Source organism: Lepidochelys olivacea (assembly GCF_965140295.1).
Source record: "Lepidochelys olivacea isolate rLepOli2 genome assembly, chromosome: 4".
NCBI classification, from domain to species: domain Eukaryota; kingdom Metazoa; phylum Chordata; order Testudines; family Cheloniidae; genus Lepidochelys; species Lepidochelys olivacea.
In genome coordinates, this window is record NC_140414.1 from 149,320,034 (window position 1) to 149,334,780 (window position 14,747).

A 14,747-nucleotide genomic window follows, 5' to 3' on the forward strand; every position below is an offset into this window, starting at 1 on the left:
TCTCTCTGCATCGGGGGGGGCCTGTTCTTTTGGGGCTCCTCCCAGCTACCCCCTGACCGACTGTTCACAAACTCGTCGGCCAGCTGCCCTGCGTGCTGGGGGTTCTCGAGCTTTTTGTCCACCAGCCACAGCCTCAGGTCGGAAGGGCACTGATCATACAGTTGCTCCAGTACGATTAGGTCAAGCAGGTCCTCTTTAGCTCGGGCCCCAGCTGTCCACTTGCGGGCATACCCCTGCATCCGGTTGACCAGTTGTAGGTAGGTGACCTCAGGCGTTTTACGCTGACTCCGGAACCTTCTCCGGTACATCTCGGGGGTCAGCCCAAACTCACGGAGCAGGGCCTGCTTGAACAGTTCATAGTCCCCTGCCTCCGCCCCTGTCATTCGGCTGTACACCTCCACGGCTTTGGGGTCCAGTAAGGGGGTGAGAAACTGGAGCCTGTCTGCAGGGTCAACCCTGTGCAGCTCACAGGCATTCTCAAAGGCCGTCAGGAAGCTATCTATGTCCTCCCCCTCCTTCCGCTGGGCCAGGAAGCACTTATCAAAGTTCCTTGCAGTCTTGGGTCCCCCCGCACTCACCGCAGCCGCAGCCGGGGCCCCACTGCTCTTCAGCCTGGCCAGCTCCAGTTCATGCTGTCTTTGTTTCTCCTTCTCCTGACGCTCCCTCTCCTTCTCCTGACGCTCCCTCTCCTTCTCCTGACGCTCCCTCTCCTTCTCCTGACGCTCATGTTGACGTTGTTTCTCCTCATGTTGACGTTGTTTCTCCTTCTCCTCCTGCTCATGTTGACGTTGTTTTTCATGATCCTCCAGCTCCCTCATTTTCATCTCCCTCTCCCATTCCAGCCGCCTCCGCTCCAGGGATGGGGAGCCCCGCCGGGAGGATCCCCTGCTGGGTGCCGGGGTCAGGGTGCCCTCGGTATTCGCTGGGCTTCCCCCAACCCCTCCCCCAGGCCTAGGTAGGAAGGGTCTCGGGATGTCCTCGGCAGCTGTCTGACCCCTCCCAGCCCGGTCAGGCCCCAGGGCCCACGCTGCGTCTGCCGGGCAGCTTCCCTCCGGGACAGGGATCGGGTCATCCAAGCGATCCCTCTCCTCCAGCTGGGCAATCAGCTGTTCCTTGGTGGACCTCCCGATGCGCAGCCCCCTCTGCCTGCACAGCTCCACCAGGTCGCTCTTCAGGCGTTTAGCGTACATCTCCCTGCTGGCCCCTCGCAGGCCGGGCAGCTTCCCACGGTTTCCAGGAAAAGCCCCTCGTGTGCCAGTCCTTCTCGAGGTCACCACCTCTTTGCCAGGGTCGAGCTGCAGATTCCTCCGCCCCTGGGACCGCTCGCTGCAATCCCCCGGGGGACCCTGTTACTGCAAAAGTCTTTCTCTCTGGTCACACATTCCCAGGGGTTAACCGCCCCCCGAAACCGTCTCTCTCTGAATCTTCAGCACGCCTGGTCCCCGTCAATTCCCCTTCATTTTACTGCTCCCCAGTCACTTACTGCAGGAAGCGCCGTTCACGGGGTGCAGTAGATCCCACCGCTGCCACCAGTTGTCACGGAGTGTGGGGGAGTCCAGGCCCTGCACCCCTCTTCCTGGGATCCACTGAGACTCTCAGCCAGCCAGTAAAACAGAAGGTTTATTGGACAACAGGAACACAGTCCAAAAACAGAGCTTGTGGGTACAACCAGGACCCCTCAATCACGTCCTTCTGGGGGGGACAGGGAGCTTAGACCCCAGCCCTGGGGTTCCCTGTGTTCCTCCACCCAGCCCCAAACTGAAACTAACTCACCCAGCAGGTTCCCTGCTGCAGCCCCTGTTCACATTCCTGGGCAGAGGTGTCACCTCCCCCTCCCCCTCCTGGCTCAGGTGACAGGTTCTCAGGTCTCCCATCCCCAGGGCACATTCCCAGGTCAACACTCCCCCCTCCCTGCTGAGTCACATCGTCACAGGGGGCAAGATCCTGGCTGGGAACCAGGCACTCAGGGTGGGCCTCAGCCCGAAGCATGCCCTGGGCTGTGTGCTGGTGAAGGAGAGTTCCTGGGGCCCTTGGCCATGGAAAGCAACAACAGACCCGACTCCCGCAGCCTGGGGCACAGCCAGGGCCTCGAGCCAAGCCAGACGGGCGGCGCTGCCCTCTGCACGGAGCATTGGCTGAGTGGCTCTGGGGCAGTGCACATGGGGTGGGGGTGGAGGGATGGAGAGGCTGCTGTTGGGGGGGAAGGTGGGGTGAGGTGGGTGGGGATGAAGTTGGGTGGTGGGTGGTGGGAAGGTTGGTATGAGGTTGGGGATAGGGGATGAGGTTGGTCTGTGGGGGGGGACGTGTGAAGTGGGATGAAGAGGTGGGGTCTGTGGGGGAGGTTTCATAGAATCTCAGGGTTGAAAGGGACCTCAGGAGGTATCTAGTCCAACCCCCTGCTCAAAGCAGGACCAGTCCCCAATTTTTGCCCCAGATCCTTAAATGGCCCCCTCAAGGATTGAACTCCCAACCCTGGGTTTAGCAGGCCAATGCTCAACCCACTGAGCTAGGTTTGATGGGGATGGGGAGCAGGAGGTGTTGGGGGAGGGGGAGATGGGATGTGGGGGAGGTTTGATGGGGGATGGGGAGGTGGGGTCTGTGGGGGAGGTTTGATGGGGGATGGGGGGGAGGTGTTGGGAGAGGGGGAGATGGGATGTGGGGGAGGTTTGATGGGGGATGAGGAGGTGGGGTCTGTGGGGGAGGTGGACTGTGGGGGAGGTTTGATGGGGGATGAGGGGGGGGAGGTTAGATGGGGTGGGGGATGAGGTGGGGTCTGTGGGGGAGGTTTGATGGGGGATGAGGAGGTGGGGTCTGTGGGGGAGGTGGAGTGTGGGGGAGGTTTGAGGGAGGCTGAGGAGGGGGAGCTTTGATGGGGAGGGGAAGATGGGATGTGGGGGAGGTTTGATGGGGAGGGGGAGCGGGAGGTGTTGGGGGAGGGGGAGATGGGATGTGGGGAAGGTTTGATGGGGGATGAGGACGGGGAGGTGTCACGGAGTCCCCGGGTGATGCTCTGGAACTGCTCCCCACAAAGCCAGGCAGGACTCTGGGGGAGCCTCCTCTCTCTGAGCAGACGGTCCCCAGGGCAAGAAGCTCACCCGGCTTCCACCTTCCTGGGTCTGACCTCGGAGCATTCAGCATCCTCTGCCCCTCCGTGCACTTCCCCCAGCGAGTCTGCCCAGGCGGGCTCCTGGGGAAGCCAGAGGGTCCTGCCCCCCAACTCCGCACTCAGATGTGACTCTCAGCCAGCCAGGAAAACAGAAGGTTTATTAGACAACAGGGACATGGTCTAACACAGAGCTTGTAGGTGCAGAGAACCGGACCCCTCAACCGGGTCCATTTTGGGGGGCAGTGAGCCAGACAACCCCGTCTGCCCTTCACTCCATGTCCCAGCCAGCCTCAAACTGAAACTCCCTCCAGCCCCCCCACCTCTGGGCTCTGTCCCTTTCCCAGGCCAGGAGGGCACCGGATTACTTTGTTCTCCAACCCTTTAGCTCTCACCTTGCAGGGGGGAAGGGCCCAGGCCATCAGTGGACAGGAAACAGGGTGTCGGCCATTCTCTGTGTCCAGACTCCTGCACACACCTGCCCTCTAGGGCTCTGCAATGATCATACACCATTACCCCACCATCTAGACACTTAAGAATTGCCTAGGGGAAACTGAGGCACCCCCACACTATTCAGAGGAAACATTAAGAACAGTCCCACTTCGTCACATCTCTCCGCCCTTCGAGATCGAACTGAGCGGGGTCACTTTAGCCAGTGACCGGGGGAAGTTCGAAGCCACCAACGTTCCCATGGATGCTCCAGCATCTCTCCCATTCCTTGGTAGGAGTTACACCAGGCCCTTCCAGTTTCACGCCCTCCCTTAGGTCCGGGGCGGTCGATAGCACTTGCAGGTGCTATCCGATGAAGTGAGCTGTAGCTCACAAAACCTTATGCTCAAATAAATTGGTTAGTCTCTAAGGTGCCACAAGTACTCCTTTTCTTTTTGATTAAATCACTTTCACACCCTTCAGTTGCAGTAAACTGCTTGCAAAGACTCCATGAGGATTCCTTTCCCGAGGCCTTTTCTATGCAACAATTCACCCCTCCCAGAAATTCTGCTCTTACCCTCTTTAACAAGGGCTTGCTCTAGAGGAACACTTTCCTGAGCAACAACAGATTCTTTCTGGGTCTCCCTCACATCCAGAATCACCTCTGGCCCATCCGGCAGATTCCTACACAATCCCCTTTCAGGCAAACTCACAGACTTCCTAGATAAAAGGTCAGAAGCATTCTCCTTCCCTTTGCCACACACAAGTTCAGGAATCTTTTCCTTCTTGGGACAGGTTTCCACACCCTCAGTAGGTAACACAATCACACACCTTCATGCTCTCCTTGTGCCCTGGCTAGGATCTCACCCTGATTAGAGAAAGTTGCTCCACCCTTTCCCAACAACACAGGAGCAACAGGCAAAATACAAGCACCAGAATTGTCTGGTCTCTGGGATTTTACATAGACACTAACTGGATGTGACCTAGTTACAGGGCCATTCTCCCGAGCAGACACAAACTTAGGGCCCTTCCCTTCCTGGGCTTTAGCTGAATCCAGAACCAACTCTGAGACAACTGCACGACCCTCAACCATCACAGGCTGAAAGGCCCCTTCTGTCTGCTCCACAGAGAAAGAAGAGCCGGACACACTTTCTCCTTTCCCAGACACACTTTGGGATCTCTTTTCCCTTGTCCCAGCACACAAGGCTGGTCACAGACAACTGCTTGGAGATCAGGGTAGCTCCCTCCACAGGCAAGTCAATACCCCTGACAGACACAGACACATTTCCTTCCCTGTCACACTTCTCCACCCAGCTAACAGGTAAGGTCCAGGGACTCTCATCTGCCACTCTCCTCGCCTTCCCACCCTGCTGACTAGACACAGCCATCAGCTCACAAGGCTGCCTAGGCTCATCCAGACTTTCCTTACCAAGCACCTTGCCACTCCCCACAGATCCCCTGCCCTGCCTGTGTCTCCCGCCACTCAGCTGGGGTCTCATCTTCCCCTGTGCTCAGCGCTGCCCTTGCTGTCCCAGTGGGGGTAGGCAGCGAGCTCCCTGCTTTCCTCACAGCATCAGAGTCAGCCTGAGCCCCCTCTCCACCGACTGGTTCCCTGGATTCAAATTCAAACCTTTGGCAGTTACCGGAGCAGGGCCTGGATCCTGTCCCAAAGAGACACAGTCACCCCCCAACAGGGTCTCGCAGCTGGTGTCCTGGGGCACCCCAACGACCAGCCAGCCCCACTCCTCCTGGGTCTGCACAGGGATCTGGGCCCTAGGCAGGGCGAGGGGCTTCGTCCCTGGGACCCTCACCCAGCTCACACAGCCCCTCAGCCTCTGAGGCTGCACCACCCAGGGCCTGACACCAGTTCTCTCTGTCCCAGGATCTCGCCACCCCAGGAATGTCTCCCCATTGACCATCACCTTCTGCTCCCACTGGAGGTCCGAGGGGCCTGACCCCAGGAGACTCCACGCAGACATAGAGGTTGGGGTCAGGAGTGGGAGCCTGTCCACCTCCCCACCCATCTGGCTGACGGAGTCTATGGCCTTGGGACCCAGGAAGGGAGCTAGACACCGGGGCTTTTCCGCAGGGTCCCCCTGGTTCAAATCTCCAGCCTGCTCAAAGGCAGTGAGGTGGCATCCACATCCCCCCCCCTCCTTAACCAGGGGCAGCAATTTAGTCTCGAGGTTCCCTGCGGAACTGGCCCCCCGGGGTCTATCCCCACTCACCCCTGGGGGGTCCCCTAGACCTCTCCGCTCCCCCACCGCCAGTTCATGCTGCTGCTGCTTCTGCAGCTCTTTCTCGGGCTCTCGCTGTCTCTCACAGTCCTCTTGCTCCCTCGGACTCAGCTCCAATCCCGTCAGTCTCCGATCCCCCGATGGGGAACCCGATCGTGAAGACCCCCGTCTGGCCGGGGACAGGAGTCTTGGGGATGCCTGGCTCCCACTCCAGCTGCTCCCAGATCCTGCTATAGCCCCATTTGGGGTCAGGAATCTGTTCCTTAGAGCGGTCATCCTCCTCCAGCTGCACGATTAACTGTGCCTTGGTGAACTTTCCAATGCTCAACCCTCTCTTTCTGCACAGGGTTACAATGTCCTTCTTAAGGAGACGGGGACAGACCATCACTCCGCTCCTCCCAAGTTGTTGTGGACTCACAGGCCTGTGTGTTCTCAGCTCCCCACGGTTTCCAGGGAGAACCCCTAGTGTGCCAGCCCTTCTCGAAGTCACCCCCTCTTTGCCAGGGTCGAGCTGCAGACTCCTCCGCCCCTTGGACCGCTCGCTGCAATCCCCCGGGGGACCCTGTTACTGCAAAAGTCCTTCTCTCTGGTCACACACTCCCAGGGGTTAACTGCCCCCTGAAACCGCTCCTCTCTGAGCCTTCAGCACGCCTGGTCCTCGTCAATCCCCCTTCGTTTTACTGCTCCCCAGTCACTTACTGCAGGAAGCGCCATCCATGGGGTGCAGTACATCCCACCGCTGCCACCAGTTGTCACGGAGTCCCTGGGCGATGCTCTGGAACTGCTCCCCTTGAAGCCAGTCAGGACTCTGGGGCAGTTGCTTTTCTGTGAGCAGCCTGTCTTCAGGACACACAGCTCACCCGGCTTCCACCTTCCTGGGCCTGACCTTGGAGCATTCAGTATCCTCTGCCCCTCCGTGCGCTTCCCACAGCGAGTCCACTCAGGCAGAGCTCCTGGGGAAGCCAGAGGGTCCTGCACCCCAACTCCGCAGTCTGATGTGACTTTCAGCCAGCCAGTAAAACAGAAGGTTTATTAGACGACAGGAACATGGTCTAAAACAGAGCTTGTAGGTGCAGAGAACGGGACCCCTCAGCTGGGTCCATTTTGGGGGGCAGTGAGCCAGACAACCACGTCTGCACTTCACTCCATGTCCCAGCCAGCCCCAAACTGAAACTCCCTCCAGCCCCTCCTCCTCTGGGCTTTGTTCCTTTCCCGGGCCAGGAAGTCACCTGATTCCTTTGTTCTCCAACCCTTTAGCTCTCACCTTGCAGGAGGGAAGGGCCCAGGCCATCAGTTGCCAGGAAACAGTGTGTCGGCCATTCTCTGTGTCCAGACCCCTGCACACACCTGCCCTCTAGGGCTCTGCAATGATCATACACCATTACCCCACCCCCTAGAGACTTAAGAACTGCATAGGGGAAACTGAGGCACCCCCACACTATTCAGAGGAAACATTAAGAACAGTCCCAGATGGGATGTGGGGGAGGTTTGAGGCGGGATGAGAAATGGGAGGTGTTGGGGGAGGGGAAGATGGGATGTGGGGGAGGTTTGAGCGGGGATGAGGACAGGGTGTGGGCACCAGGGCTGACCGCGGTCTGCGGGGGCAGCAGCTGGGCCGACACGGCGAATGGGTGCCAGGCAGCTGGAGCTCTCCCTTGCATGGGCTGGCTCTGACAGTGACCCCTTGAGGATCCCCCCACACAGCCGGGCCAGCCGCCCAGCAGGGCCGGGCCCAGTTCCGGCCTCCGCCAGTCGTCCGGCCCCTCCACGTGGGGCCTGGACTGCCCTGGGCTGGCCTGGGGTGGGGGAGGCAGGTGCTGGATCATGCCACAGCGGAGGGCGGCTCTGAGGGGCAACGCAACAGCGCCCCCGGCTGGCAGCTGCTTCCCGTTGTGCCTGTGGGCCTGAGCCTGGGTCATGACAGGCAGCAGGCGACCCACACCACTCCCGAGCACGCTGGGACAGGGCACGCCCACCCCAGCACAGCCCCACAACCCGGCTCAGGCCCGGCCTGTAGAGGGGAGCAGTTTGTGGGGCTGGCAAGGAAAAGTGCTATGGCGGAGTTGGGGGGGGGGCAGGTTTGGGGTGAGAAAGATTAGAAAAATTGGGTGTGTTTGGGATTAGGGATTGCGGGACAGGTGCAGGGGGTTGGGGTGTGCTGGGGGCTAGGGGTTGGGGGACAGTGAGGTTTGGGGGTAGGAGAGGTGCAGGGGGTTGGGGTGTGCTGGGGGTTAGGGGTTCAGGGACAGTGAGGTTTGGGGGTAGGAGAGGTGCAGGAGGTTGGGGTGTGCTGGGGGTTAGGGGTTGGGGGACAGTGAGGATTGGGGGTAGGAGAGGTGCAAAGGGTTGGGGTGTGCCTGGCATGGCCTCACTGGGCTCCTGCCCCACTCCCTGCAACTCCCACCCCCACAGCGCCCCCTGCTGGGACAGGCCGGGACTGGGGTAGCTGGGAGCTCCCCCCCGTCAGCCAGGGCTCCTGCCTCGCCCGCCAGCGCCCCCTGCTGGGTCAGGCCGGGACTGGGGTAGCTGGGAGCTCCCCCCCGTCAGCCAGGGCTCCTGCCTCACCTGCCAGCGCCCCCTGCTGGGACAGGCCGGGACTGGGGTAGCTGGGAGCTCCCCCCCACACCAGCCAGGGCTCCTGCCTCGCCCGCCAGCGCCCCCTGCTGGGACAGGCCGGGACTGGGGTAGCTGGGAGCTCCCCCCCCCACCAGCCAGGGCTCCTGCCTCGCCCGCCAGCGCCCCCTGCTGGATCAGGCCGGGACTGGGGTAGCTGGGAGCTCCCCCCCCCACCAGCCAGGGCTCCTGCCTCGCCCGCCAGCGCCCCCTGCTGGGACAGGCCGGGACTGGGGTAGCTGGGAGCTCCCCCCACACCAGCCAGGGCTCCTGCCTCGCCCGCCAGCGCCCCCTGCTGGGACAGGCCGGGACTGGGGTAGCTGGGAGCTCCCCCCACACCAGCCAGGGCTCCTGCCTCGCCCGCCAGCGCCCCCTGCTGGGACAGGCCGGGACTGGGGTAGCTGGGAGCTCCCCCCACACCAGCCAGGGCTCCTGCCTCGCCCGCCAGCGCCCCCTGCTGGGACAGGCCGGGACTGGGGTAGCTGGGAGCTCCCCCCACACCAGCCAGGGCTCCTGCCTCGCCCGCCAGCGCCCCCTGCTGGGACAGGCCGGGACTGGGGTAGCTGGGAGCTCCCCCCCCCACCAGCCAGGGCTCCTGCCTCGCCCGCCAGCGCCCCCTGCTGGATCAGGCCGGGACTGGGGTAGCTGGGAGCTCCCCCCCCCACCAGCCAGGGCTCCTGCCTCGCCCGCCAGCGCCCCCTGCTGGGACAGGCCGGGACTGGGGTAGCTGGGAGCTCCCCCCACACCAGCCAGGGCTCCTGCCTCGCCCGCCAGCGCCCCCTGCTGGGACAGGCCGGGACTGGGGTAGCTGGGAGCTCCCCCCACACCAGCCAGGGCTCCTGCCTCGCCCGCCAGCGCCCCCTGCTGGGACAGGCCGGGACTGGGGTAGCTGGGAGCTCCCCCCACACCAGCCAGGGCTCCTGCCTCGCCCGCCAGCGCCCCCTGCTGGGACAGGCCGGGACTGGGGTAGCTGGGAGCTCCCCCCCACACCAGCCAGGGCTCCTGCCTCGCCCGCCAGCGCCCCCTGCTGGGACAGGCCGGGACTGGGGTAGCTGGGAGCTCCCCCCCACACCAGCCAGGGCTCCTGCCTCGCCCGCCAGCGCCCCCTGCTGGGACAGGCCGGGACTGGGGTAGCTGGGAGCTCCCCCCCCACCAGCCAGGGCTCCTGCCTCGCCCGCCAGCGCCCCCTGCTGGGACAGGCCGGGACTGGGGTAGCTGGGAGCTCCCCCCGGTCCTGCTCGCTCCCCGGCGCAGATTGTGCTGCCTGTGTCCCACTCCGAGCAGGAGTCCCAGGGTAACAACTGCAGAGAGACGGGCCAGTCTGGGGGGACCCCTGGGACCCCACATGGGGCCGGACTTCGCACCCGAGCCCTGCTGGGCATGGTGGGTGCCGGAGGCACCCGGAGTGGGGAGGGCAGGGCCGCAGCCTCCAGCCCGTTCACTGCCGGCTGCACCCTCCCGCTTCTCTTCCTGGCTCCTGGGCTCCGAGAACCAGCGAACTGCTCCTGCTGCTCGCCGCAGCGCCCTCTGATTGGCCCCCCGCGCTGGGGGGAGGGGGAGGGGCGGGCAGGCAGGCCCTATATAAAGGCAAGGGCACTGCAGCATTTTGGCATTGGTGCAGAGCCCTGGCCGGTGCTCTGGCTGCTGGCTGTGCCCCCCTCCCCTCCCCCCTCACCCCCCCCCCGCTGCAACTGCTGGCTCTGCTCACCCCCCAACCCCGCTCCAGGCCCAGCCCTGCGCTCCCCCCACACCCCCTTGCAGCTGCCCTGGCAGCCAGGCTCCCTGGCCAAGATGAGCTACGACCCCTATGGCTTCCGCAAGCCCTGGCAGGAGTACCGGAGCGTCCGCTCCACCAAGGCCACCGTCTCCTCCTCCCTGTACGCCCTGCACCGGCCGGCGCTGGCCCCCGCCCCGCACTCGGGCTGCGTCGCCTCCCTGGAGAAGTTGGACCTGTCCCAGGTGAGTAGCCTGAACGCGGAGCTGCTGGGGCTGCGGGCCCAGGAGAAGGAGCAGCTGGTCGGCCTCAACGACCGCTTCGCCGCCTACGTCGAGAAGGTGCGCCGGCTGGAGCGGGAGAACGAGGTGCTGCGGGCGGAGCTGGAGGAGCTGCGGCAGGAGCAGCGGGGCCCCTCGCGCCGGCAGCTGCTGTACCGGCAGGAGCTGCGTGGCCTGCGTGGCCTGCTGGAGGCAGAGGCGGGCGAGAAGATGCGCGTGGAGGCCAGCCGGGACCAGCTGCGCGACGCCTGCAGCCAGCTGAAGGAGCGGTACGAGGAGGAGGCCCGGCTGCGGCTGCAGGCCGAGGAGACGCTGCAGAAGGTGCGGGAGGTGGCCAGCCAGGCCGCACTGGCTCACAGCGACGTGGAGGGCAGCATCGGCTCCCTGCTGGGGGAGATCGCCTTCCTCCACAAGGTCTTTGGGCAGGAGCGTGCCGAGCTGTCGGCCCAGGTGGAGGCGGCCAGCCTGCCGGTGGACGTGAGCCTGGCGGGAGCCAAGCCCGACCTGGCGGCCGCGCTGCGGGAGATCCGCGCGCAGTACGAGACGCTGGCCGGCAGGAACAGGCAGGCGGCCGAAGACTGGTACCGCACCAGGTTCGCCTCGGTGGCTGAGCTGGCCAGCAAGAACAACCAGGCGGTGAGGTCCATGCGGGAGGAGACGGCCGAATACCGGCTCCAGCTGCAGTCCCGCTCGGCCGAGGTCGAGGCCCTGCGCAGCGTCATCGACTCCCTCAACAAGCAGCTGGAGAGCGCGGAGGACAGGCAGAGCAGCGAGGTGGCCACCTACCAGGTGAGGCCAGGGCCGGCCTGGCATGGGGCAGGAGGCGCTGGGCAAGCCAGCTCCCTCGCCTGTGTAGGGCAGGCGCACGGGCCCGGAGCCAGGACTCCTGGGTTCTCAGCTTCATTTAGCCCCCTGTGGCACGGACAGAAAGCTGGGCCCAGGACTGCCAGGGTCTCCTGCCAGGGTCCGACGCCCTCCCCACAAACAGCCCCTGGCAGGGCTCGCCACCACAGCCTGCACTGGGGCGGGCTGGCACCAGGCACAAGGAGGGAGCCTGGGAAGTGCCCTCGATCCTTGGGAGAGAGCAGCTCTGGGCCGGGGGAGTGGGGCCATCGGCCGGGTCGTTTGAGGGGCACTGGGAGCAAACCGCATCCTGGGGGCGGCAAGGAGTGGGGAAGGGAGGGGCGCACACTCTTTGGAGCAGAGTTTCTCTCTCAATGAGCAGCGACCCTGGCGGGTCGGTCCCACTCCCCAGCTCAGAGGGATGGTGCTCCCATGGCCCGGAGCTGCCAGGGGCCAGGAGAGAGAAGTGCCACGTTGGCTCAGACGCCCTGAGGGCATGAATGCCATGGAGGTGACCGGGCCATAACCCAATGGCGGCCGGATGGGCCGGGGGTCATGGGAGGCGTTGGCAGGTCAATGGGTCTGTCTGGAGCCAGCTCCCCGGGCAGGGCTGGGAGCCCCGGGGTGGGGGCATTCAGAGCCTGGGGAAGGCTCTGCCCCTCAGCCCTGGAGACTTTGCCATCCCTAGCACCTCTGGCCGTGGGGCTGGAGGTTGGGAACTCTACCCAGTGGGGGGCTGGGGTACCCTGGCCAGCCAGTGGCTGAATGGGGGAGCAGTGGTGATGGTGCAGGGGGTGAAGGCACAGGGACCTGGCTGGCCAGTGGGGCTGGGGGCTGGGTCGTGATCCCCGGGCTTGGAAACGGCAGGCCCAGGGCTGAGACCGGGGCCCAGGCGGCACTGACCGGCCAGGCCTCTCTCCCTGCCAGGAGCGTGTGGCCGACCTGGAGCAGAAGATCAGGGAGGCCAAGCAGGAGATGGCGCGATACCTGCGTGAGTACCAGGACCTGCTCAATGTCAAGATGGCGCTGGACATCGAGATCGCTGCCTACAGGTACTGGCCCCCAGCCCTGCCTCGCCCCCTGCCTGGCCCCCCAGCGCCCCCAGGCTTCCAGAGGAAGTGGCTGTCCCCAGGAGGCGGGCTGCAGGGCGGGCTGTGTCAGGACTCCTGGGTTTGGTTCCCAGCCCTGCACTGCGGCCCCCTCTCGCCTCCGTTTCTTCCCCTGCCGGTCTATGGGGAGAAGGATCCTGACCCCCCACTCTGAGGGGGAAGAGCCAAGGGTTGCATGCTTCTGGCTGCCCTCGGGCCGTCTTGCTACGGTGCCACCTATGCTCAGCCACAGACTGGGGGACACGCCAGCCCCACGTTGCCCCAGTGCGAGGTCAGCGAGCTCTGCCCCTACAGATCTCCCTGCTATGGACAGGGCCCCCGAGCACCAGCCCCCAGAATGGCTCTGTGCCCAGGTCGCTCCCTGGGTCACAGGGTGATGCCTGCCCCCTGCTGGATGGACCTAGAGCTGCTCCACCGTGTCCCAGGCCGCCTGGTTGGGACCAAGAGTCCCCCTTTGTTTATCTTGTTGGGACAGGGGCTCCGAGCTCGGCCTGTCGTGCAGTGGGGCTGTGGTTGGGCCTGGCAGGGGGCTTCTGCGTGGGCTGGGGGGCTGAGCTGCGCTATCCCCTTTGGGTGTCTTACAGGAAACTGCTGGAGGGGGAAGAGATCCGCCTGAGCTACTCATCTCCCCTGTGATCAGCGGGGGCACCTGCAGCAGGAGCAAAGCCCCCAGTCACCCCCACGTTCTCTGCACCCCCTGCTGCCCTGTCCCCTTCACACCCCTCCAGTCACTCCCCTTTCCCCCCAGTGCTGAGGGAGCCGAGCAGCTGCCCCCCAGGGCCACTCACCAGCGGCCAGGGCCGTGCTGCCAGGTGCCTGTGAGAGCCCCGTCTCGTGGGGCAACGAAGCCAAGGGGCTGCAGCCAATCTCCGCCATGGCCCAGCAAGGGCAGGCTCCAGACCCCCCGTCAGCAGTGCAGGGAGAGGCCAGGAGCGTCCTGGACTCCAGCCACGCCCTTCCCCTCCTAGCGCTGTGCTGAACACGGGCCAGGCCCCGCTGGACAAGGCCTCTTGGGTGTGTCCTCAGGAGCCCAGCACCCGCCCCGGGTACCGCTTGGCCCCAGCAGGGCTCCCGGGGCTGATGCCCTCTTGCTGCTGCCTGCGGCTGAGCTGCCTCCGACCCAAGTGATGTCCCCCGGGCACCGGGCCTTGAACCACAAGTGGCACGTGCCCTCTCCGGACCCCGCAGGGCGAAACCACAAGTGATGTCCCCCTCCGAGCTGCCCCCCGGCCGTGCCAAGGGAGAACCGCAGCGGGGCGCAGGCAGCACTGCCATGCCAACAGGGAGGGCTGCCCCCAAGCCCTGGGCTGCCCCCAGGCTGCCCCCCCAGCAGTGGGCAGGGCTGACCAGCATGCACCCCCTGCTGTAAAGGGGCAAACAGCGCAGGGAGGCACAGCAGTGGGCAAGCAGGGAGAGCTGTACCCCATTCCCCTGGCCCTGCTGTGCCCCCCAGAGCTGCCTCCCACCATTGGGTGTCCCCCACACAGAGGGGGGATCCCACAGAGCCGGGAGCTAGCCCAGCCTCTCCTGAAGGGGGCGCTCACAGCCACCACAGGGCCCAGTCCAGCTCTCCCAGGAACTTCCCCCAGGGAGCCCCCACACAGGCGGAGGTGGTGGGGGGCTAATCAGCACAGCGCCCCCCGTAGGCAGCTCTGCTGCATCAGTCAGCGTGGGGCCAGCACAGACCCTTCGTCTCTCCCAATCATTGCACCAGCCACCCTTTCGGCGCAGCGGCTGGGCCAGCCTGGCACGGCCCCGCTGCCAGTGCCTGCGAGGGAAGCACCTCAATAAAAGCCCCATGGCATTAACCTGAGCCGGAGACTCTTGCTGTGGGCTGGTGAGAAGGGGGCGGGAACGAACACAGCCCTGTAATGCAGCAGCTCCGGGTCAAGACCTCCGCAGTGCCCCCTGCTGGGAGAGGTCAGGGCTGGAGTAGCTGGGCACTTCCCCCACACCCAGGGCACCTGCCCCGCTCCCTGCAGTGCCCCCTAGGAGAATCCTGCAGAAAGGCGTGCTCTAGCCTGTCTGCTGTCAGTGACGTCTCTGCTCTAGTGCCCAGCCGGGGCCAAGGGCTGGGCCCAGCCCCAGAGATGGGCTAGAGGGAAGCGCTCTTGCCCCAGGCTGCGGCTAGTTCAGTGCGAGAAGGCCACCCGCTCCCACCAGCTCTAGGGGTCTCTTCATGGCCAGCAGCCCCTCCTTCTTGGCTGGGGATAGGGCCCTCCAGGTGGGGCAGGTCCATGCCCCATGGAAGCTGCACGCTCCCCCTTCCTGAGCTCTCACCTCAAGTCTGCAGCACCAGGGCATGGTGCCCTCACCCAGGTCGGGGCAGGGTCCCTGCTGGGGCACCCCAGGCTGGGGCGAGCCGAGCGTCCCCCTCACCTCCAGGTGATGCTGAGCATGGAGGCATTCACATGGCAC

General features: G+C 64.6%; 1 protein-coding gene across 1 annotated transcript; it reads left to right on the forward strand.

The window, feature by feature from the left end:
- Positions 1 to 10,098: 10,098 nt before the first annotated feature.
- On the forward strand, positions 10,099 to 14,137 carry LOC311519973 (neurofilament light polypeptide-like). Its single transcript, XM_084627123.1, has 3 exons — positions 10,099 to 11,166; positions 12,148 to 12,272; positions 12,914 to 14,137. The coding sequence occupies exons 1-3, from the start codon at positions 10,174 to 10,176 to the stop codon at positions 12,963 to 12,965; spliced, it is 1,170 nt and encodes a 389-aa protein (XP_084483249.1). The 5' UTR covers positions 10,099 to 10,173; the 3' UTR covers positions 12,966 to 14,137.
- The last annotated feature ends 610 nt before the right edge of the window (positions 14,138 to 14,747 follow it).